This window comes from Gouania willdenowi, chromosome 12 (genome assembly GCF_900634775.1).
Source record: "Gouania willdenowi chromosome 12, fGouWil2.1, whole genome shotgun sequence".
NCBI classification, from domain to species: Eukaryota; Metazoa; Chordata; class Actinopteri; order Blenniiformes; family Gobiesocidae; genus Gouania; species Gouania willdenowi.
This window is the reverse complement of record NC_041055.1, coordinates 25,716,558-25,739,328: the sequence shown is the minus strand read 5'-3', so window position 1 is coordinate 25,739,328 and position 22,771 is coordinate 25,716,558. Positions and strand designations below refer to the sequence as shown.

The 22,771-nt window shown below is 36.4% G+C and overlaps 1 protein-coding gene across 4 annotated transcripts in view; it reads left to right on the top strand.

Annotated features, from left to right (window-relative positions):
• dnm1a (dynamin 1a) overlaps nt 1–22,771 on the top strand; it is a 64,105-nt gene that overhangs the window by 15,492 nt on the left and 25,842 nt on the right. Inside the window, exons 3-15 of one of the 4 annotated variants that reach the window (XM_028463183.1) lie at nt 444–593; nt 669–872; nt 2,210–2,308; nt 3,828–3,988; nt 4,067–4,209; nt 4,307–4,442; nt 8,311–8,378; nt 11,802–11,940; nt 16,016–16,102; nt 17,730–17,800; nt 17,885–17,936; nt 20,409–20,420; nt 22,638–22,667. In XM_028463183.1, the coding sequence (XP_028318984.1) occupies nt 444–593; nt 669–872; nt 2,210–2,308; nt 3,828–3,988; nt 4,067–4,209; nt 4,307–4,442; nt 8,311–8,378; nt 11,802–11,940; nt 16,016–16,102; nt 17,730–17,800; nt 17,885–17,936; nt 20,409–20,420; nt 22,638–22,667 (1,352 nt within the window). Of the gene's footprint in view, nt 1–443; nt 594–668; nt 873–2,209; nt 2,309–3,827; nt 3,989–4,066; nt 4,210–4,306; nt 4,443–8,310; nt 8,379–9,629; nt 9,769–11,801; nt 11,941–16,015; nt 16,103–17,729; nt 17,801–17,884; nt 17,937–20,408; nt 20,421–22,637; nt 22,668–22,771 lie in introns of all 4 variants that reach the window. The other 3 variants (XM_028463182.1, XM_028463185.1, XM_028463184.1) reach the window with 3 other exon arrangements.

The window sequence follows — 22,771 nt, the reverse complement described above, 5'->3', positions numbered from 1 at the left end:
GCTTAAATGTTTGTTTTCTGCCAAAGTGACTTCCCAACACATTTCTGGTGTTTTCACGGACTGGAATTTGTGGCAAAAACAATGGCGGATGTTTATTTTATGTTTTATCATATTATTTTTATGCATCCGTCTATGGGACTCCACATCCCACAATGCAATGCGAAGAACTTTACTGACAATGTCAATAAACCCAGTGTGTACAGTGGAGATCAAAACAAAAAAATTCCTGCGGCAATTTCAACCTTTTACATTTTTATTTCTTCATGTTGCCATAGATACACTTCATAATGCTTTCTTCGTCAAGAAGAAAGACAAAAAAACTTTAGATTGCACATTGTTATTTTAACATTTTACACATCTTTTTTTCTTTTTAGTTGCTTTTTCATACAAGATATTTAAGTTCTTTGTTGTTTTACTAAAATTAACTTTTTTTTTATTTCCAGAGCATGCTGAGTTCCTGCACTGTAAGGGCAAAAAGTTTGTAGACTTTGATGAGGTTCGACAGGAGATTGAGGCGGAGACTGACCGCATGACTGGGGCGAATAAGGGCATCTCACCTGTACCCATCAACCTGCGTGTTTACTCTCCTCATGGTGAGGTTGACTTTGATGGTTTGGAAATATTAGCCCACAGTGGCAACGTTTAATAACTGTTTTCTCTTCTCCCAGTGCTGAACCTGACACTGGTGGACTTGCCAGGGATGACTAAGGTGCCGGTGGGCGACCAACCGGCGGACATTGAGTTTCAGATCAGAGAAATGCTGATGCAGTTTGTCACCAAGGAAAACTGCCTGATGTTGGCCGTGTCCCCAGCAAACTCAGATCTGGCCAACTCTGATGCTTTAAAGATTGCCAAAGAGGTCGACCCGCAGGGTGAGTGTGTGTGTGTGTGTGCGTGCATTTCCTTTGTGTGCATTCACAAATATGATGCCTAAAAAATGCCATCACACTACCAGACGAGACTGAGCTACTCATTTAGTTTCATATTTCAGTTTATTTGAAACTGAAAGAGGCCGAAGCAAAAATGCTTTAATGCCCAACATAAATCATTACATTCAAGTTAACTTTCTCAAATAATACACACAAAAGAAATGCAAGCATTCAACAAAGTACATTTGAGTTGCATTTTTCAATAAATGCAAAAAAAAAATAATTACAAAGTATATTTTATACCCTTACAAATAGAGATGTCCCAATACAACTTTTTTTGCTTCCGATTCGATACCAAAATTGCAGCCTTGAGTAATAGCAGATACCGATATCGATCTGATACAATATTAGCACAAATCATACATACTTTTATTGCTTATTTTGTAGTGTGGAATGTTAGAAAAGGCTTGATTATTAAAAAAACAGACCCATTTATTATAAACCAATGAATTACATTTATTTAATCATTTAGAATAAGAATATTCTAAAAAAAAAAAATTAAATAGAAAATATTGAAAAAATAATTCCAATAAACCAATATATTATATTAGAGGATTTTTGATGCAGTCCGATAAAATCCGATATTCGTTTTCTGGCTGATATCGGACCAATATCCGATATTAATATCAGATCGGGGCACTCCATCATACAAACATTCTTATTGCTTTACATAACTTTCAAAAAATATTGAGACACTCATTTTTATTTCTTTATCAACATTATTCTATATTTTAACCCCTAGAACAGACAGACATGCTCATTTTACTTCTAATCTTGCCTTTGGTACAATAAATATAAATTAGGCTGTATTTGTTGGTCTGTAGAGAGACGTGTTTTTGAATGCCTTCTGGAAGAGTATTTTATTTAGCTTTGAACATTATTTGTGTTATTTTATCATAACCAATATCTTTACATTTCATAAGTTTTGATTAATGAATAATGGATGTTGTCTGGTCATAATACCCTGCTTTGTTTATCAGTCGTGAAACGCTAACAATGGTCTTAAAAGTGGTTGCCCAGGATTCTACACAGTATGTCATATATGGGAAAATCAAGGGATAGTAATTAATGAAGTCTTGTGTTTTATATAACACAGTGTGTTTTTGAAATTTGTGTTTTTTATATAATTCATGTGTTGCCTCCAAGATCAATTATGATTTAAAATTACACAGTTTGACTGTTGTCTGCCCACAATGAACAGCTTCTTGGTGCTTATTTGTAAAATGAATTTGTGAGTGTACATATTGTGTGTGTGTGTGTGTGTGTGTGTGTTTTTCCAGGTATGAGGACCATTGGTGTGATTACAAAGCTGGATCTAATGGATGAGGGAACCGATGCTAAGGACATCCTGGAGAACAAACTGCTTCCACTGCGCAGAGGTGAGCACACCCACAAACATTTAAAGACCTCCTGTAACGACACACTGTTTCCCTCTTGTGGTAATAAAACAAGCTTGCTACCATTTCTCCTAGTAATAAAAAAATAAATAAAAAACAGTTGGAAAGTAAAAGTGGAGCAGAGGGCAAAGAGGAAAAACAGTGTCTTGGAAAAGTGCTTGCATGCATATTGTGGCCTGTCTGTCCTCTGGTGAAATGTGCAGATGTGGTGCACATTTTCTTTTCCATTTGCGTTCAGTTAAAGCTCAGGCATGTGCCTTTGAAATATTTTCCATGTCCTTTTCCCCCCTTCTTTTCTTTTCTGGCTGTGTCTCTGTGGATGTTCATGTTTACAAGGCCAATGGTGCAGGGTTGCCTGAGTTAAACTGCATGTAGCACCTTGTAATGGAGTGATTCATGAGGGAAGTTAACTAGAGCTTGAATGGCTCCTTGTGATTCAAGCATTCCTGGTTTGTTGGTTTTTACGTATTTTCTGTGGATTTCCTTCAAAAAAACGATTTTTTTTTTTTTTTGTAAAAATTACCTCCTTCATAAAGTATCATTTATAACTCTGTAGTTTTCCTTAATAGATTAAAGCACGTGTCAAACTCAAGGCCCGGGGGCCAAATCCGGCCCTTTAAAGCAGTGGTTCTCAAACTTTTTCGGTTCAAGTACCTCTTTTCTCTTATTTCTGAATCTAAGTACCCCCTCTTATCCGACCATATTTTACTCAGAATTCTATGAAAAAACAACTATAGAGCGTAATGATGGAATGAATGTGCATTAACACACATTTTAAAGGATCAATTTTCTAAATAAGTGGATTAAAACAGTGTTTAATGGCTCCTGAATAGATTTTTTCATATCATTTATATTATTTCCGGTCATCTCCTACATTGTTTTTTATTTTCAGTTCATGTTTTAATCAAGGTCATTTCCATCATCATCATCATTATGATTAGCATTTTTAACTAAAAATAAATTACATTAATTAATTAATTATTTATTAAATATAACTAACAAAAAACAACAAAAAACTATAATTATTTGTTCAGGTTATTAAATTATTTAATTTAAAGCATCCATTTCGGCCCACAGAAGACAGTAAAAACGACAGAGAAAACCTAATAATTCAGTTATAGATATCTCAAATTCAAAATTTCAGCAAAACTCCACAATATTTTTTTGGGATTGAAGTTTTCCCATGCTTATATCATATGAATGCAGTCATTTTTTATTGCAATTATGGAAGGAAATCTAAATTTTTCAAAAAATCTTGCAGTTTCTCACAAAAAATTACAATAAATTACACTAAAATTGGTTACAAAATCAATACTTTTTGAAGTGAAGATCCTTCAGGGACTGATTTTGAAAACTTGTGCACAATAATGTTAAAATTGCTTCTTTTTTTTTTTGCCCTGAACTAAAATGACTTTGACACCCCTGGATTAAAGGACGTTGTAAAAACTAATAGTGTTTCAGTCTGTTAACTGTCTGCAACGTTCTTCTTTTCTGCGTCCAGGCTACGTTGGTGTGGTGAACAGAAGCCAGAAGGACATCGATGGGAAGAAGGACATCACTGCAGCCATGGCAGCAGAGAGGAAGTTCTTCCTCTCTCATCCCTCTTACAGACACCTGGCCGACCGAATGGGCACTGCTTACCTCCAGAAAATCCTCAATCAGGTGGAGGAAAAAAAATTAAAATGTTGTTGGTCTTTTTACTTTTAAAAGTATTTTAACCCTCTGCTTTAATTTGTTCAGCAACTCACCAATCACATCCGGGACACCCTGCCAGGGTTGCGGGCCAAACTGCAGAGTCAGCTTTTGTCCATAGAAAAGGAGGTGGAGGAGTATAAAAACTTCAGGCCGGATGATCCGTCCCGTAAAACCAAGGCTCTTCTTCAGTAAGTGGATGCACAGATGGATGCACGGATGGATGCACAGATGGATGGATGTGAGATAAATGTTTGGTGTTAAACGTGTGTCCCCGTCTCCCTGTAGGATGGTGCAGCAGTTCTCCGTTGACTTTGATAAGTGTATAGAGGGATCCGGGGACCAGATCGACACCGCCGAGCTGTCAGGTGGCGCCAAGATCAATCGCATCTTTCACGAGCGGTTCCCGTTTGAACTGGTCAAGGTGGGGCTTCTGTCATATTTCCCATGACTTATTTTAGTGCTTGTTTACTCATTGTAAGAGTTATTAGCCAGAGGATTTGACAAGAGTCTAATTGTGATTACCTGTACATTGGCGAGCACATTTAGTTCAATCCAATGAGATTTTGTGCTAGCTTGAGTTACTAATGTAAATAAAATACTTCAGTATGAACTGTTAAAGGTGTAATATGTGAGATTTGCAAGCAATTTCTGCCACCACCAGGTGGCATATCACTGAGGAAAACCAACACTTCCGCCATATCCGGTCCTGACCACTGAATGTACAGGTGACAATATTCTCGGCTACATCCCGCAAATGTTTTCGGTGAGCCCATGCGAGCTGATGCATATCGTCAGATTGATATGTGTGATGCGTTCATGGGTGAAGATGTTTAAGCAGTTGTTTGCTAGTTGTAAACCTCACGGGTAGCGCACCGTTTATCTGTTTGATGGATGTTTGTTACCAGGGATGGCCTCGTTCAGGGACTGCTCTGCTGTAAATACGCTTATACTCACCCAACTGGTGGAAAATAGGTACGACAGGCAATATTTATTCATGTATATATAACTATGTAGTGTCAAAAAAAAAATAAATCACATAAGGCAGGACAGATAAGGACATGTTTCTTAACACTCAAATTTGTATTTTAGGTATTTAAGACATATTTAAAAGATGAAAATTCTACATATTGCACCTTTACATATGTGTGTTAAACAGCAGTCCTTGTTTTTTTTTGGTTTTTTTGCCCATTTTTGTGGTTCAGATCAGAAATCACAAAAACAATTTTTTTATTGAACAAGCTAAAGAATATAAACAGAAACTGCTTCTGCGAGCAACTCTACAGATGCCTTCCTTTTTCTTAAATATTTTTTTATACCTCTTTTAATGTTTGTGGCACTAAAATATTTGTGTGCATTAGTTTGACATAATCTTTTAACCACTATGAAAAATTACTAGCAAAGCATTGAGGCAAGCATTTTCTATAATTACCAACAATTTGTGTCTACGGTTTTCTAGTCCTCCATCTAACTCATTCCTGGGGCCGCTACCGTATCATTAGTAATGATTGGGGTTAACAGATGCCTCATCAATATTATTATTGTTGTCGTACTGTAATTGCCACATATAAAGAACAATAACTTCAGTTACTAGCCTTTCACAGTAAGATTCTCGGATATAGTTTATACACCTCCAATTAAAAGATAACATCAACTGATCCTAATTATGTATTGTAGTGGCTTAGTACCTGACTTGCCTTTTTTTTTTTAATCAAGTGTATTAGGTATTTGAATTGTTTTTGATTAAACAGCCATCATTATTCATTAGCACTCACAATTGCACAGAAACCACATAAATAACCTCAGTATCGCCCTCAGGTGGATAACTTCAGGTTTCCTCCCTCATGCAGCTGATATTCAGCTCATCCTCACCCCTCCTGCTTCACCATCATCACTACTGCTCTCGTTCTGCTGTCACATCTTCTTTCACTTCATCACCCACATCCTCTCCTTCCCTCTGCCTCTATAATCCTTCCACTTCACTTTCTCTTTTCTCCGTCTGATCTTTTATTGGTCGTTCTCTGTCCTCTCTTGCCCTCAACCCGTGGAAATCAAATCTAAAGCCGATAAAAAGAACCCTACCGAGAGGAAAGAGCTGATTATCTCTAAAAAAAAAAACCAACAAAAAAACACATCTGCCACATATAAGAGAAGATGATCAATCATCAGGTGTCATAGGGTTTAAAAAAAAAAAAAAAACACGTGCTTTCGATGAATTATTAAGCTTGAGGGAAGAAATAAAGAATAGGCCATTGCAGTAAATAAGGCGAAGAACTATATTAAAAGCAGATGTGACGTAGAATAGATGATTAAAAATGACAACGGATCTGTTTTTACAGTGCAACCACTGACCGCAGGTAAAAGCGTTTTAATTATTGGATCTGTTGGTTAATAGGAAACATAAGGCAGCAAATAAACATGTAAGAAGCACAATAACTTTCACAGGACGGAGAGTTGAACGTGGGGCAATACCTGACAAATGTATTTAAACACGGCTTTGCTAATGAACTAAGATATAATAATGTGTTGAAGTAGAGACAAAACAAGCTGCAAACTTGTGTGTCCAAAAGAGACATTCGCGAGTGGTGACATTATGGATGACAAGGGAAAAACCTTCCAAACACCTTCGAAAGAGGAACTATTCTTGAACTGGAGGAATGCTAACAACGTCTGGCAGGGAACAAGGCCAACACGAACAACGATAGAGAGGAGGAGGAATAAAAACAAGACAACACTGACTACAGATGAGAATACACAAAAAAGGACTGTTCAGAACAACTCAAGAATGTTTGACCAGAGAGACATGTAAACCCATGTAAATTTGCGATGGTAAAACAGGGGACGGGACCCAGATAAGCAAACTGCTTCTCTCGTCTCCTTTTTCGGCATGTACAAAAAAAAAAAAAAAAAGAAATGTAAAAAAAAAAAAAAAAAGTGAATGTAACCATGTCGGAAATAAACTGAATAAATAAATAAATAAATAAATAATTCAAAAGAAATTTCTAAGAATGTTGGATTCCTCGGATAAATTGTCTTCATCTGGTCCTGTTTAGAAAAGACAACATTTTGTCCATTTTCAATGTTAACATTTGTTTATTCATGTATAGGTACAGTATGTGCACTTGCCCACTGAGTTACCAAATTTATTCTGTCATTTCTTTAAATATTCTTCCAATTTTCACAATTATTCAACAAGGCAGTGCAGGGATTTTAATCTGCTGCTTTGCAGAACTTTAATTAACCAACGGACTTTAAAATATAGAGAACCACCTGAAATATATATTTATTTTAAACTCTTTTAAAAAAAAAAAAACATTTGCAGATGTTGTTAATTTTCGGAAAAGTTTATTTTCGATACATTAATCTGTTGCTTTGTATATGTATATTGCTTACTTGTAGTTGGAATTGGTTGAATTAAGACCCTGTGGTCTTTTTAACCTCTACCAGCACAGTTACGTTATAAATGTTTGATGGATTTTTAAAATATTTTGCATGTGCAAATAAACAAACAACTAAATAACTAGAGGTGTCCTGATCCGATATTGATATCGGTTCGATATCAGCCAGAAAACGAATATCGGATTTTATCAGACTGCATCTAAAATCTCCGATATAAGCGCTCAGATAAGTTTTTTTTTTCCCGCCCTCAGTTATTCCCACCTTATACTGACAGCAATTCATGTTAATTTCAGTTATTTTTTACTGACTATTCTCTGTTTGATCAAACGTTTTCTAACATTCCACACAACAGAAAAAGTAATAAAACTATGTATGATTCGTGCCGATATCGTATCGGATGGATATCGACATTGGCCAACACGCAAGGCTGCAATATCGGTATCGTATAGGAAGTGTGTTCCTGCCTGCATATAAATGTGATTCCTTTCCTCTGTTTCCCTGGAGAGAGCATGATGACATGGTAACACACATACCGTACGATATTATGGGAATCCCTTTTGTACTCCTTTTTTTTATTTAGTTTAAAATAAATCATGTTTTATTAAATCATCACGCCGTCGTCTGGACCTCGTCATTCATCACAGAGCGTGGTCATGTGGTTTAAAACGAGGACAACTGTAAAACTGCCCTGACACGGGACATCACTGTATAACAACTAGTTTCAATCTGACCAAGAAGCTAATATTGGTCCTAATGTATACAGTAGATGTCAGAATAAACACAGGCACATCCTTGCCTGTTTGTATGAAGGTGGTTATCGTGTTATGATTGAACAGAGTGTGCCTCTGTTGGTCAAGTGTTTAACCATCCTTCTTCTTTTTATCTGGTTTCAGATGGAGTTTGATGAGAAAGAACTCCGCAAAGAAATCAGCTACGCCATCAAGAACATCCACGGCATCAGGCACGTCTGCACAATCTGTTTCCCTTCGCTTTATGTGTTTGTCACCACATGTAATGCAACACAAGCTCTAGTTTATTACACAGTCTCACAATGATGATTTTAAAGGGAATTGATACATGTAATTCTCTACTTTACGCTTCCCTCTCTGAGAGCTTCTCTATTGTTTGTCTGTCTATATTCGTCTGTTTACTCGTCTGCCATCTGTCTGTCTGTCTGATGAACTCATCCACCTGTGTCCTATTCTATTCTGAGTGTGTTTGTCTTTGTTTGTCTATGCCCTGTTTAGTGAATGAGGCTGAAACATGAGAAAATTAAAGCTCATAGGTTTTTGTTTGGGTTCAGTGTGTGAATTGAACCAAGTTAAACATAATATAAACACAACTGTGCTGTAGAAAAAAGGATTTGTAAGGTTTGATGTTAAATCAACATTGGCTTTAAATTGGAAGTATATACAATACATATCTATATAAAGAAATACATGTACTATTTCAATTAAAATACACTGTAAAAGAGTATTAGTAGAATCAAACCCAGTCCTCAATAGAATGTTTTTTTTTTGTTTGTTGTTGTTTTTAACAGCTTTTTTAACAGCTTTGCTCAACAAATATAATTATATTCTTATTATATCATTGTCTATTTGAGTTCGGTGCCATACAGTGTTCAATGACTTAATTTTTTTTTAATGTGTTTTATGAGTTTATTATGTTTAAAATCATTTTGAGCTCATAAAATGACAGAATTTTAAGTTATTGTGTATATTATGTTATTGTAAAACAATGCGATATAAATCGCTTTATTAGGATTTTAAACATAACTTTAGGACTTTATTTAAAATAGAAAAGGTCTTGTGTAAATACATATATTTATGCATTATTTTTTAGTTTATAAATTACATTTGTCATTTTTTTTGTCGAGCTAAATGAGACAATATAATCAATACCAACAAACTAATACCAACCAATATTTAAAGAGAAATAATTGTTGAAATCCAACCAAATCCCAGATAACCTGAAATCATTCACTTGTACTGTATATGCGTTATTCTATTTCCCGTCATCTGCCTCTTACTTTAGAGTTTGTTTTTGTTAAAAAAAAAAAAAAAAAAGGTTTGAAAATGAGGGAAACATTCATCACAATAACACTATTCTCTCCACCCAACCCTCCTCCCCTTCTTTACTTCCTTCTTCCTGTCTCTCCACTGCCCTCCCCTGGTTTCTTTGCCCCATGGCTGGTTCTCTCTGTGTCGGGCAGAACTGGCCTCTTCACCCCGGACATGGCCTTTGAGACCATTGTGAAAAGGCAGATTGGGAAGATTAAAGAGCCTTGCACCAAATGTGTGGACATGGTCATTTCTGAGCTAGTCAATACTGTTAGGAATTGTACCAAGAAGGTAAAACACATAAGTAAACAGCAGATAGCACTTCCCTCTTCTCTTGCTTTGAACCCCCCCCCTCCTCGATTTTTGAAACCCCTGCCTTCTGTACTGGGTTGGGCTGGACGGACTGGCTGTGGGGGAATAGTTGTGCTGTAAGAAATCCAGTTTGGAGGCTGAATGGTCTTTAAAATGTGGTTGCACATGGGCACTGGAATTTAAAGATGTTATAACAGTGTGTACACTTTGGAGAACATTGAAATTCAAATATCATAGAGTAATTTAGGGGTTCTTAACCTCGGGGTCAGGACCCCATTTGGTGCCGCGAGACACTGGTAGGGGTTTGCTAGGGGCCTTCAAGGAACAAGGAATATTTTTTAATCAATTTGAGCCCATTTTTGCCGATTTTTACCCTTTTCCTGCAACTACACCAAACTTGCCATATTTTAACCTATTTTTATCACTTTTTCTTGCCATATTTTTGCTCCTTTTAATGTATTTTGGTTCCATTATTCCTATTTCTGCATCAAATTTTAATGCCTTTTCATCACATCTTTCACTTTCAAGACATTATCGGCACTAAACCATTTCCACCACTTTTTTCCCACCTAATGTTGCATATGTTGACCCATTAAGGTCACTGTTAACCTCTTTTCACCATGTATCGTGCTTATTTTTGCCAATTTAACAACATTCACGATTTGTCAAGCCCATCTTTTTCTGTCCATTTTTAGCCACTCTAATTTGCAACTTGTAACCAATTTCTGTTGATTTTAAAATCCTATTTAACCACCTTTTCCAAGATTTTTTGGTCACTTTTAACCCTTTTTTTTAAATCTCTGATTAAAACAAGGACTTACATCTTTAAGATGACAATGCACTATGGTGCAAAATAATAATACCTGGATAACAGTGGCTATTATTGAGATAAATAAATAAATGTGGTTATCACAGATTCATAGAACAATGGACCATCATTTTGCTGACTTTATGGATGGGCCCCAAAAATCTCTCCCCTTTGTTCCCTCTCATACAGTAGATGGCCCTGTCTCCACATGACTGTTATTTAATGTTCATGTCTGTGTTCAACCACCTTCAGGTACAGTGGGGGTCCCTGGTCTCTGGCTCCTTTATTTTGGGGGAGTTTTTTTTGATAATCTGACAATTAAATAAGATATCTAAATATATTTTCCATTTACAGAAGCAACTAGGAAGAGCACAGTATCGCATAAGAACAGCCCAGTTTATAAATAAATCCGTTCATTAGCTAAAGTACCAGTATTGGCAGCCACATTTAATGACCCCGGCCTCCAGACGTTTTTGTGTGTGAGATTGCAGCTGTGCACCGAGAGGAGCCATGAGTGCTCACTACAGACACTCATGCCTCAGAATTAAAGCCAAAAGAATCTGCTGTGACCAAACAGTTTGAACAGCGAATGACCTGCAACACCACTGAGCCCCCGCCATGATAAATGTTATGCTTACGCTCCCTGCTTGAAGTCCGAGGAGGAGTGAGGGTCAGTAGGTGGACGGGTAATGGCATCCAGGCCAGAGTGTGGAGGTGCACAGCTGTGGTCTTGCAGTGTTTTGCTGTTAATATTTTGGCTGGAAGAGTCATGCAGGCTGGGATCTCTCTTTCCATCACTTCGGTCTGCTGTGTTTTGGCTCTGTGTTTGTAGAGAGAGCGACTCTCCAGCACTGTCCTCTTTGAAAATGGCTTCAGTGAAAAACCAAATGTCTCACTTACATTTTCTTCCTTCTGTGCTGTTCATCCTTCCAACTATCCCTTCACAAACTCCTGCTTTTGTCTTTCCCATTTTTAATCTGTTTTGTTTTCTTTCAAATTAAAGTTCTACCCTCTGTGTCTTTTTTAAACCTCCTTTTTTTCACACTGAATTTTTAATTTATTAATTTATTTGATTTTTATTTATTTGATTTTCTATTTGATTTGATTTGTTTTCTTAATTATTTTATTGTTTATTAATTTTTAATATATATTTTTTTCATTTTTTTTTTTTTTATCTGCTCGTGCCACCTGCCCATTCCCACAGGACGGGGCTGTTCACCCCAGACCTGGCCTTTGAGGCAATAGTGAAAAAGCTGATCCTAAAGCTGAAGGAGCCCACACTGAAGTGTATAGATATGGTAGCGAGTGAGCTCATCTCCACCATTCAAAAGTGTAGCCAAAAGGTAAAAAAAATAAATAAATAAAAAAGTGCTACATACAGAAATCCAAGCCAATGTCACTGTCTCTATTTATTGTATCAGCAGAGACACCGAGGGCCCCGTTTTTGATCCAGATTATAAAATTCCCCACAAGTCACTGAAGGTTTGGTGAGGTTGGTTAGGAGCGTTATTTAGACGTGGAACAGTGTTAGTTTGACATCAGCACCAGTGTCAACAAATCAGTTAAGCCTGAAAACTGCTAAACAGAGAATTAAAGCACAGAGTGAAGTGTTACAAATACAGAAAGCTATTCTGTCAAACCGTGTGTCAAAACTCAAGGTCCAGGGGCTGAAAGAGGCCCTTTAGAGCATCCAATTTGGCCTGCAGGAGAAAATAAAAGACAGAAAAATCATTCATCATTGTATAAATCACCCTAAAATTCACTTGTGCGTCTCACAGTTTTGCCATGCTTATATCACGACTGCCAAATTTTATTTTTTTTTAACCACAAATTGTGGAACTAATTTATTTTTCAAACGTGGAATTTCCTGACAAACAATTCTCACACAAAATTCCCTTAAAGATTACCGAAAATATAAAAGAAGGTTGATTGGTGTCTCTAAATTGCCCATAGGAGTGAATGAGAGAGTGAGTGGTTGTCTGTGTCTCTGTTGCCCTGTGATGGACTGGCGCCCTGTCCAGGGTGTACCCCCGCCAAGCGCCCTATGAGAGCCGGAGATTGGCACCGGCAGACCCCCGCGACCCTGTTAAATGGGAATAAGCGGGTAAGAAAATGGATGGATGGATATAAAAAAATATGTTCACAATATAAAAAAATATGTTCCCAATACAAAAAAATATGCATTATTTAACTTTTTTGCAAGAATAAACCATGCATTGCTGTCCAAAAAAAAAAAAAAAAATAGCACTAGATGTAGCGTTTATCTTTGACATATGCAGAGTTGGTGAGTAAAATGGTTCAATAGATTTAAAAAGTTGGTTGGCTCTCAAAATCAAGGAATTTAGAAGTGAAAGTCCGGCAGGGACACAAATCTGTCATTGTTTACTTGGTTGGATATGTCATTTACACATGGAAGTGCAAACTAGGGCACAATGATGTGAAAATCTCAACTCAAACTGGTTTTATGGCTTTAAAGGCATCCAATGGTTGCCATGGTTGCGTAGATTTACCCGTATCAAGCAGTTCATCTGGAAGGCATGTACAGTATGTATCTGTATTAAGATTGCTGAGAGCAACATCAAAATCCATTCACCGTAATGTTCATGATCTTCTGAAAACGGATGACACGTAACCAAACATCAGAATGTCGGATTAAAATGCTATATTACGCTATATTATTATATAGCGTAGCCTATATTATACGTATGCTTTCTATGGAAGCAGAAATATAAAGAGTAATTCAGATGTGATGTCAACATGTATGAACGCTGATTGGATGAAATCTCCAAAATGGCGATGCACACGAATAAAGAAGGGATATTACAGGTGTTTGAGGCTAAAAGTTTATATAAAAGACTTCAAAGACGTGCATTTATTGACATTTGGAGAAGCTTGGCAGCACCTAAAATGTTATGCAAGTCTTGAAGTGGAAATTTAGTCTTTTTATTGAATTATTCTTACCATGAGCCAAAAAAATAAATAAATCTGATTAAAGCAGTGCATTGAATTATCAAATGTCAATATGCTGTTTTCAGTTTCAAATATCATCAAAAATAGGGCCCTCAGTGTTTATGCAGTATTTGAAGAGGTACAGTGTATTGTTTCTTTTCTTTTGAATTACTTACTGTTTTTACCAGTTTGTACCAAATTAAAGGCCATTTACAGATAATAAAAAAGTGTTATTTGAACTTTTAAAGAAGACTGTGCATATTAAAAATGAATTAAAAGGATGAAAAAGTTCTTGTACAAACATAAGATGCAGCTTGTGCAAAATAACTATCTTGGTTTGAAATTTAATAACAGCAAATAGAGATTATATTCATTTAAAACCATGAGATGTCGCTGATTTTGTTGAGTTATCCGACTAAATTTTGAGTACATTATGAAATATATTTACTAAAACAAAGGAGGACTTTTTCAACCTCCTCTTTTCGTTTTTGGAAAGTTAATGACATTTATGACGAATAGTTTCGCAATGATTTAAGAGAGTGACTTTGATTTAGCCTTTTTTCATGTGTTTTTCCTTCTTCTTCTAATGATCATTGGCCTTATTAAGACTCTCAGCAGGATGCATGTTAGATGTGTTCTTTACCCTTAGATCCAGTCTCTGAGTCAGGTATAAATACTGGGAGTGACTGGTTGTAGAGTTCCACTCAACACTAACTGTCATACCCCAAATGTCTTTTTTTTTTTTAAGTTTTCTTTTTCCTTTTCACCCTCTCTTCATTCTCTGCTCCCCTGAGCCTTTGTTGCTTTGGCCCAAAACAAAACCCACCAAAGCAAAACCCCGTCACCTCCTTTTTGGATTTCTCTCTCCGTTCACACAACTGTTTGGTTTTCATTTTGAGAGAAAGTTTAATATTTTGTGTCATAATTCAAAGTGTGTGTGTGTGTGTGTGTGGGGGGGGGGAGGGACAATCCACAAAGGGGTCCCGACCCCTCCCTCTCCTCTTCTCCTTTACCTCTGCTTTGCATTGCACATTTGTCTGATCCAACGTATCTGCCTGTGTCTGATGCCTTTTAGTTTACACACTGTTTTTTTTACAAACTGAGCACCACCAAGTTACAAAACTCTTCATAAGTCGCTTATTTTTAAGCTGTGGTTTTCAAGAGCAATAAAAAATGTATGTCATTTCTATTTAAAAAGCTAATTTCTGCAGCAATCCAACACTTGTCACAGAGATGAAAACTAATTTGGTTAATAAATAAAAAGGGGAGGAAACCAAAGATGTTTCAGATTCGAAAATAATTGACTATACATGGTTGTGTCACCCAAACTCTGTTCATGAAGTGCCTAAAGTATTCATACGTCAGTATCTGACAGGGTTGGGGTCAATCATAATTGTCAATAACAATTGTGGCGTAGTTACAATTGTAATTGAAAAAACCTTTGCTGTTTTAATCATACTTAAATTGTAAATGAGTTCAGATTATTGACTTTTGTAATTGTAATTAGCATGGAAATTCAGAAATGAAAAACTGTCAATAACAATTCAAATAAACTAAAAACTGGGGAATCATGTTACAGTTCTATGGCTTACACATACATAGTTAATAATTCTAAAATTATGTTTCATGTTTTCCCACCACCATCTTTTAAAAAAATGTAATCTTGTGATATACTGACACAAAAAATCCTCCGACGCCCACACCAAAATATTAATACCAATATTTTCATTGATTAGGAAGCCTAACAAGGTAAGCAAGAGATGAAAAACAATTTGTAATTAAACATGGATAATTGAAGACGTAATTGTAATTAAAACATTTATTTGACCCCAACGCTATAGATCTGATGGTGACAATCCAAGAAAACAAGTGTTTAATAGTCAAACGTTTGACACACGAGGCCTTTCCATGGTCACGCGCTCCCCAAAAACCATCATCAGCTCATGAAGAAGTATTGTAACTTGTCCTAAAATGTTATTATTGATTTTTTCCCCCGCCCCTTTTCTTCATATTTCACCAAATGCGTTTGTGTCACATTGGAGGCCCACTAATGTCTCGTTTGTGGGTTTGCAATGAGTTCATGGAAAAAGACCCACAGTGTGCTGGGAAATGAAATCCTTTTCTGCCAAGAACTTTGTTTAATCTACGTTTGTGTGGTAAAAAAAAAAAAAATCCCAGGCTTTGCTTTATTCTTTTGCGTTTGTTCCACTCTGGCAAAAAAAATTGAGACATTTTTCACATCAAATCTAATCCTACACGCGTTTGCCTAAATCCTGCAGGGACTAGAGCCGAGTCTGGGATACGACCCTCAGAGCATACCATGTGTGACTGTTTCTGTGACGTGTTTGGTTGTATCGGTGGAACTGTGTGTGTTGTGGTTCAGTGAGATTAGTCCTTTTGCCTGTTGTGACCAAATGTGTGAGTGTGTGTGTTTTCTGCCTTCTACCTACTGTGTTCATGTGCTCACAGCTGGCTCAGTATCCCCAACTCAGAGAGGAGATGGAGAGGATCGTCACTCAGCACATCAGAGACAGAGAGAGTCGCACAAAAAGTCAGGTAACACGCACGCACGCACGCAAACTTTCACAAAATCTTTGATGTATGGAATAAAAATATCCCAAAATAAAATGACGCCGACATGGTTTTGTCTGCTAGTGATTTCAAAACACTCCGCTGTGACACACTAGCGCGCTAGCTACCAATAAATGGTACAGCGGTTGGGGACCACTGGTCTTAGTGTTGTGTTTTTGCCAGTGCTGGGACTTTATCACGTTAATTGTGATTGACTAATTACAGAAAAATAACGCACTAAAAAAAATTATGCAGAAAGTGGAACCTTTCTCATTGCACGAGGTCCCGGTATACCCATAATACTGCTGCACAGACAACAACACAAGAAACAGGAGAACCCAAGGAGGAGTCATTCCTGTGTTTCGTGGGCATTCATTTTAGTTAATAAAGACCTGGAATGGAAAATAAAAGCCCAGTTGTGTGCAAATTGTGTAAGAAAGAGTTGCCGATCACCAGAGCTCCTCTTTCCTCTATCGTTGATGCTAAACATGTAGCAGCTAGCATGAACAGTCCTTCAGACGCTACACTAGTCCGAGGGGGCGGCGTCTCCAATGCACACTGGACTAGATGACAGGGTTCAGAGTCAATGAGTGACAAATGAACAAAGTCAGTGGATAAATGATTGTAGTGGACAGTCGACCACTCTCGGTGGTAGGGGATGTGGGCGGGGCTAGAAACGGTGCTACAGATAGCGTCGTCTGACCCAAGTTAACAACTTATCGACTGCTATGTAGAAAGACAATTTCAAACTAAATTCATCAGCTCTGGGTCTGTTTATTTCATATTCCAGATATTCGAACTATTTTGCACTGTTTCACTTTCTCTGTAATGTTCTGTACTAAGTGCTGTTTTTTTGTAATACAATACTTAATTAAAGTTTGTTCCTTGTAAACAATGCAATCACAATATTCTTTATTAATATTATTATGTTTGCACTCAGTGATGAAAATATTAAACACTAATTTGTTTTTTAAGCTCATTTATTGTGTTTCATTGATTTAGTCATATACCAAAAAGCCATTTAAATTTTAGGTGATTCATTTAGATTAAAGGAGATGATTTAAATATAAAGTCTACTTAATTATATTTCTTTTTTGGTAACACTTTACTGACATTACGCAGTCATTATCTGTCATTATCATGAATAAGGTGTAATTCCCTAAAATATGACACTTTGTGCTAAATTATGTCACCTTTGGAGCTATTTTTTTATGTAAGATATAGGGATGAAGTGGGGTTTGGTAGAGCTACAGTAGGTGTTTAGGGTAATGACAGACTTCATGACACCTTTTTCGTGCTAATGACAGGTGTCATTTCATAATAATGATAACATAATGTCAGCCTTATTTATAAAACTTCAAGTGAAGTGTTACTAATTTTTTTTAATCGAGTCCCACCACTAGTTTTTCACAATTTACAAGATTATTTATTATTATAAGATTATCCGTCATTGATAAGAGATGACTATTGTTGTAATTTGGCTATATAAATAAAGTTGAATTGAATTATCTCCTAATCTTAATATCTTTTGTCAACGATGTTGGTCCTTAGTCTTTAGGATACATTTAACTTTCTAGTTTCTTTCTTTCTTTCTTTCCTACCTAATGTCTAGGTGCTGCTGCAGATAGACATTGAACTATCCTACATGAACACCAACCATGAGGATTTCATCGGATTCGCAAAGTGAGTCCTTTTTAGAACCCTGTCCTACATTTCACTCGGTGTAATGAGTAGTGACGGTTTCTCATGACGTGTTTTGTTGTGCAGCGCTCAGCAGAGGATCAACCAAATGAACAAGAAGAAGGCTGCTGGAAATCAGGTCATTATTGTTATATTTTATACAGTATGATGTTTATGTTTTGTAGGGATTGATTTTAATATTTGGTCCACTGTCTCTGAGTTACAGCCCCATGCTGAATCCATCCACATGTGTTTTGTCTGTTAGCCAGAAAACACGTGAATTCCAGGCAGTAACATCCCTCAGGCATCGTTCTGTTAGCACTCAGCTCTCGTTCGTTGCTAGGCTATACATTATATGGTTACCTTGGGCAACAGTCCACATCCCACACAATGCAGCTCTGTGCCGTTCTGGTACAGATTACACACTAATGGACAGCAGTCGTCCCGGCATTAAAATTACTTATCCTTTTGGTGAGAGCCAAAGTGATGTCAGTGTAACATAAGGACGAGGGGAAAAAAATAAAATAAAAATCCACGGATGTACAATAGTTAAATCTTTATCGAGCACACATGGAAGTACTTGACAATTCAACTATTTACCCCGCACCGTTATTGACGGATGTCTGAACACCTTTTTACTCATGTCACTTTTCAATACTATATTTATTTGGCTGAAAAAAACATTAAGTTTGGTGCTTTTTCTTTGCCTGTTGTGGAAATGTATATAACAAAAAATGTGTTTAATGTATTACCATTAAACAAACTATGTGCACTTAAAAAAAAAAAAAAAAAAAACATTAAAAGGACTTTTTAGAATGATGAATGTATAACCTTGGGTATAAACTATGGCGCGCCGCCATTTTGGTCGTGATATGACGCACTTTGGTTGATCGGCATGGCCTGTCGCTTTAAAGAAATGGTGCATTGTGACTAAAAGGGCGGCTCTCAATAGTTTATGCCCCAGGGTATAAAATAGTTCTAAAAAGTAATTTTAATGTTTATCGAAAATAAATAAAATAAAAAGCACATACTGTATTTTGTGCATACAACCCATTTATTATTTATTTCTGTAAATTCTGTTTTTTTCATATATTCTCTATATTCTGTATTTCTATTTTATTTCAACCCTGTTTGGTGCTTTTCTTTTCTTTTTGTAATGCTGCTGGAAATGTAATTTTTCTGATCTAATCTAATCTAATGCCCCAAAGTATAAAACCTTTCTGAAAAGTCCTTTTAACGTGTTATTTTTTTTTAAAATAAATATAAAATGTTTATTGGCAATACATTGAATGGTAAATGGACTTGATTTATATAGTGCTTCATCCCTACACTGAAGTAGTCTCAAAGCGCTTCACAATATCAATTGAACACATTTTTTTGTTATATACATTTCCACTGCAGGTAACCTTTAATACAAAAATAATGATAAAGGAATGGGAATTATTGACTACTTCTAATTGGCTGTTAGAAATCACATGGTTTATAGATCTCCCTCAATGGCGAGCCGTTTCTTGCTATATGTGGACCACCAACCTGAAAAGGTAAAATATGATTTATTTTCAACTACGGCAAAACTGTTTCTCTTTTTTGGTTTGGTTTCATGTCTGTATCTGTCCTTTTTAATTAAAGGGATACTATTTCTGTGTTCCACTTCTAATATTTCTAATTTTATTTTCATTAGACTCATAGTAAAGGCCCTACAAAACAACAGGCAGCAAAACAGCTTGAAATTGTTCTTATCAGAGGGCTCAGTCAAATATAGTCCTTCCTTATATTAGATTAAAAAAAAATTAGAAAATAATTCTCAAATGGTCATTGAACATACCACATGGATTTGGAGCCTCAGGAGAGCAGAAAACATGCGGTTGAGATTTATTATCTGCTGCAGAAAAACCATAAAAACTGTTTCATTTTGGAGACCCCGGACATTACAAACACACAGAGGATCATATTTAAAGTGGTCTGATGTGTTTACTTCTAATTTTGCATCAGACATGGGCAACTGGTGGCCCGGGGGTCACATGTGGACCTCAGCCTTATTTTTTGCGACCCCCAAAGCAAATCCCCAAAAATTGTAATGCAAGAATTTGGAAGGAATGTGACGCTCCACATAATACACAAAGTACACAAAAATACACAAAAAGACTCGAAACATCAAATAACAAAAACAGACAACAACCTCTCACACAAACAAAAATGACCACAAAAACAACAACACGTTACAGAATAGCTCCAAAGACACACAAACTGCTTACACAAAATGAAAGGAAAATACAAAAACACAGAGATTGACCCCAAAAACGCACAAACCGACAACAAAAATACAGAAAATGACAAAACATAAAAACCACAGACAAAGACAAAACCCTTTTTTTTCCTCCTGTATTAATGCTCTGACATAAATATTGATCATGTGGCCCTCGGATCTTTGTGGCCCCCTCTGTGATGTAGTTGCTCATCCCTGCTTTACATGTTTTCTCAAGACTATAAGTTTTTTTTTCCTCCTAAGCTTCATCTTTACGTGTCTTTATGTTTATTCTGAGCGCTTTCTCTGTTTTGCTCTGTTTTATCCTTTCCTCCTTCTCTTCCTCTCTTGCCGTTTCTACTCTAGGATGAAATCATGGTGAGTATAGGCTCGTGTGTGTGTGTGTGTGTGTGTGTGTGATGAATGTCATCATAAGTGCAAGTTGAAGGGCAGGTGGCTGTTGTCAGCAATGCTTGGCTGCTACCTTTCCCTCTCCCACAGGTGTACTGTATACGCGCCTCCCTTCACACACAGTTATAGGACGGTACCGTAAATGTGCTGGAAAACCATCAGGAAACGGTGTCGAGTTCAGTCAGGATTTACTTTTAGATTCGATTCGACTTGGCAGTAAAAAGTTGGCCATCACGAATGGTAAAACCAAGTAAAAACTCTCCTCTAAAAAGAGAGCAGAGAGGATAAAGATAAACACGCACCCAGATAAGGGTCAAAGGTCAGATGGACGCGGTAAACCAAGCGACAAACTCTTCTTCCTGTTTATAGATTAATAACGTCAGCTTTTTAAACTCTACAGCTTCTGTTCTCATTTAGCGGAGCTGATCTGAATCCCACAGCAGAAGGATTATTACCAAAACCCAAGAAACGGCACCACTGCTTTATCAGATCACAATGGAGGTCATATATCTGAGCAGAGGTTTTCATACCACAGCGTATTAGAGCCACAGTAGAATAAAAAAAACTGGGCACCACAAGATCAAAGTTGTAATATTTGGAGAATAAAGTTGTAATTTACGAGTGAAGTCGTATTTTAATAAAAATTGAAATTTCACGAGATTGACGTCACATTATTTCAAGATTAAAGAAAAAAAATAAAATTGAAATACAGACAGGATCTTGTCTGTGTTGCGTTATGGAGAATGTGGAGCATTCAGTGAGATTTTTTAGGATTCACACATGATGAAACACTGAACTTTTTGGCCCATCACCACCACACTGTTATCAATTTGAGGTCTTTAAAGTGACTTTGCAGACGTTTGCATTTGTTTTGATGAAAGCACCAGTCTGATTTGGAGCAAATAGTGGAGGAAGAACTGGTCAGAAGTGGTTGATTTAAAGGCCATCGGTGTTAGTTGCGTTCACTTCAACAGGGAATATGACACATTGATAGTAGACATGCACAACAACAAGCTTGCCATGTTTTTTTTACTCAATGTCCTAAAGGTTTCAAAAAAAGTGAAGTACCTACTTATTATGTAGGAATTTGTTGCGCATAAAACACTTTGAGGATTAAAACGTGTTTGATGATGTAAAATTTTCAATTTATTTCTAATATTATCATCTTGTTCAACTTGTTTAAACTTCTTTTTCAAAGTTTTTAGCTTATTTCTTAATCTATCTATTCATCCATTTTTGGACCCGCTTTGTAGCTTTTTTCTAAAATGTTCAACCTTTTCATCTTATATTACTTTTTTATTTTTATTTTAGCATACTGTAATGTTTTGACATTTTGACATTCAGCAAAGCATTTCAACATAACAGTTTTTCAAGTTGCTTTTGTAATGAAGTCGACATATACTTTAAAATTGAAAAATTAAAAAATGTAACTATATATCTATTTGTATCTACATTAAGGTGTAGTTGTAGCTTTTTTTTCTCCATCCATCAATTTTCTGACCCGCTTGCTCTTTTTCAGGGTCGCGGAGTAGTTTATTTCTACATTTTTCAAAATTATCTTCATGTTTTTCAACCTTTTCATCTTATATTAACTGTTTTTCATATACTTATTGGAATATTGTTGTTCTTGACATTTCTTCTGCAATTTTTTCATTCGGCGTTCAGCGAAGAATTTCAACATAACGCCGTTTTTTGAAGTTGCTATTATAATAAAAAATTGAAAATGTAAAATCTATCTATTTATAGCTACATTATGGTGTGATGAGACATTACAGTTTGAGCCATAAGACTAAGACCATCTACGCAACATTGTGTTTTTCCAACTCCTCCTGCTTTAATTGTTTGTTCATTCAGTTTTTAGTGAATAGAAATGAATAATTGTCATTTTAACTGGTAAATTACCTAATTCTACTTGCTATTGCATACAGTTTTCCATGTGAACAAAAGCTTGTATTTGCACAGTGAGAACTTACGTGTCTGCATTTTGATGCATGATGGTAAAAGTACTTTATGTGGCCATCAGTCTCCTTACTCCCATCCTTACCCTCCTGCTTGCTTTAAGCTGCCATGCCAGCACACAGCTGTATTTGTGCCCATAGCTGACAAAGCTTGTGCTCTTAATGGACTTGACGGCCTTTTTGGGTGGCATAGCTTTTCAACTCTTCTCTCCACATTCTCATTCAGCCGGAGAGAGGAGTTAACGATCGGTTCAAGGTACGGTAAATTCTTCTGCACACGACCCACTGGATGTCTGTAGTGTCTGTAGGAAGCAATGACAATAAATAAAAAAAAAAAAAACCAGAGAAAAAAGGAGTAAA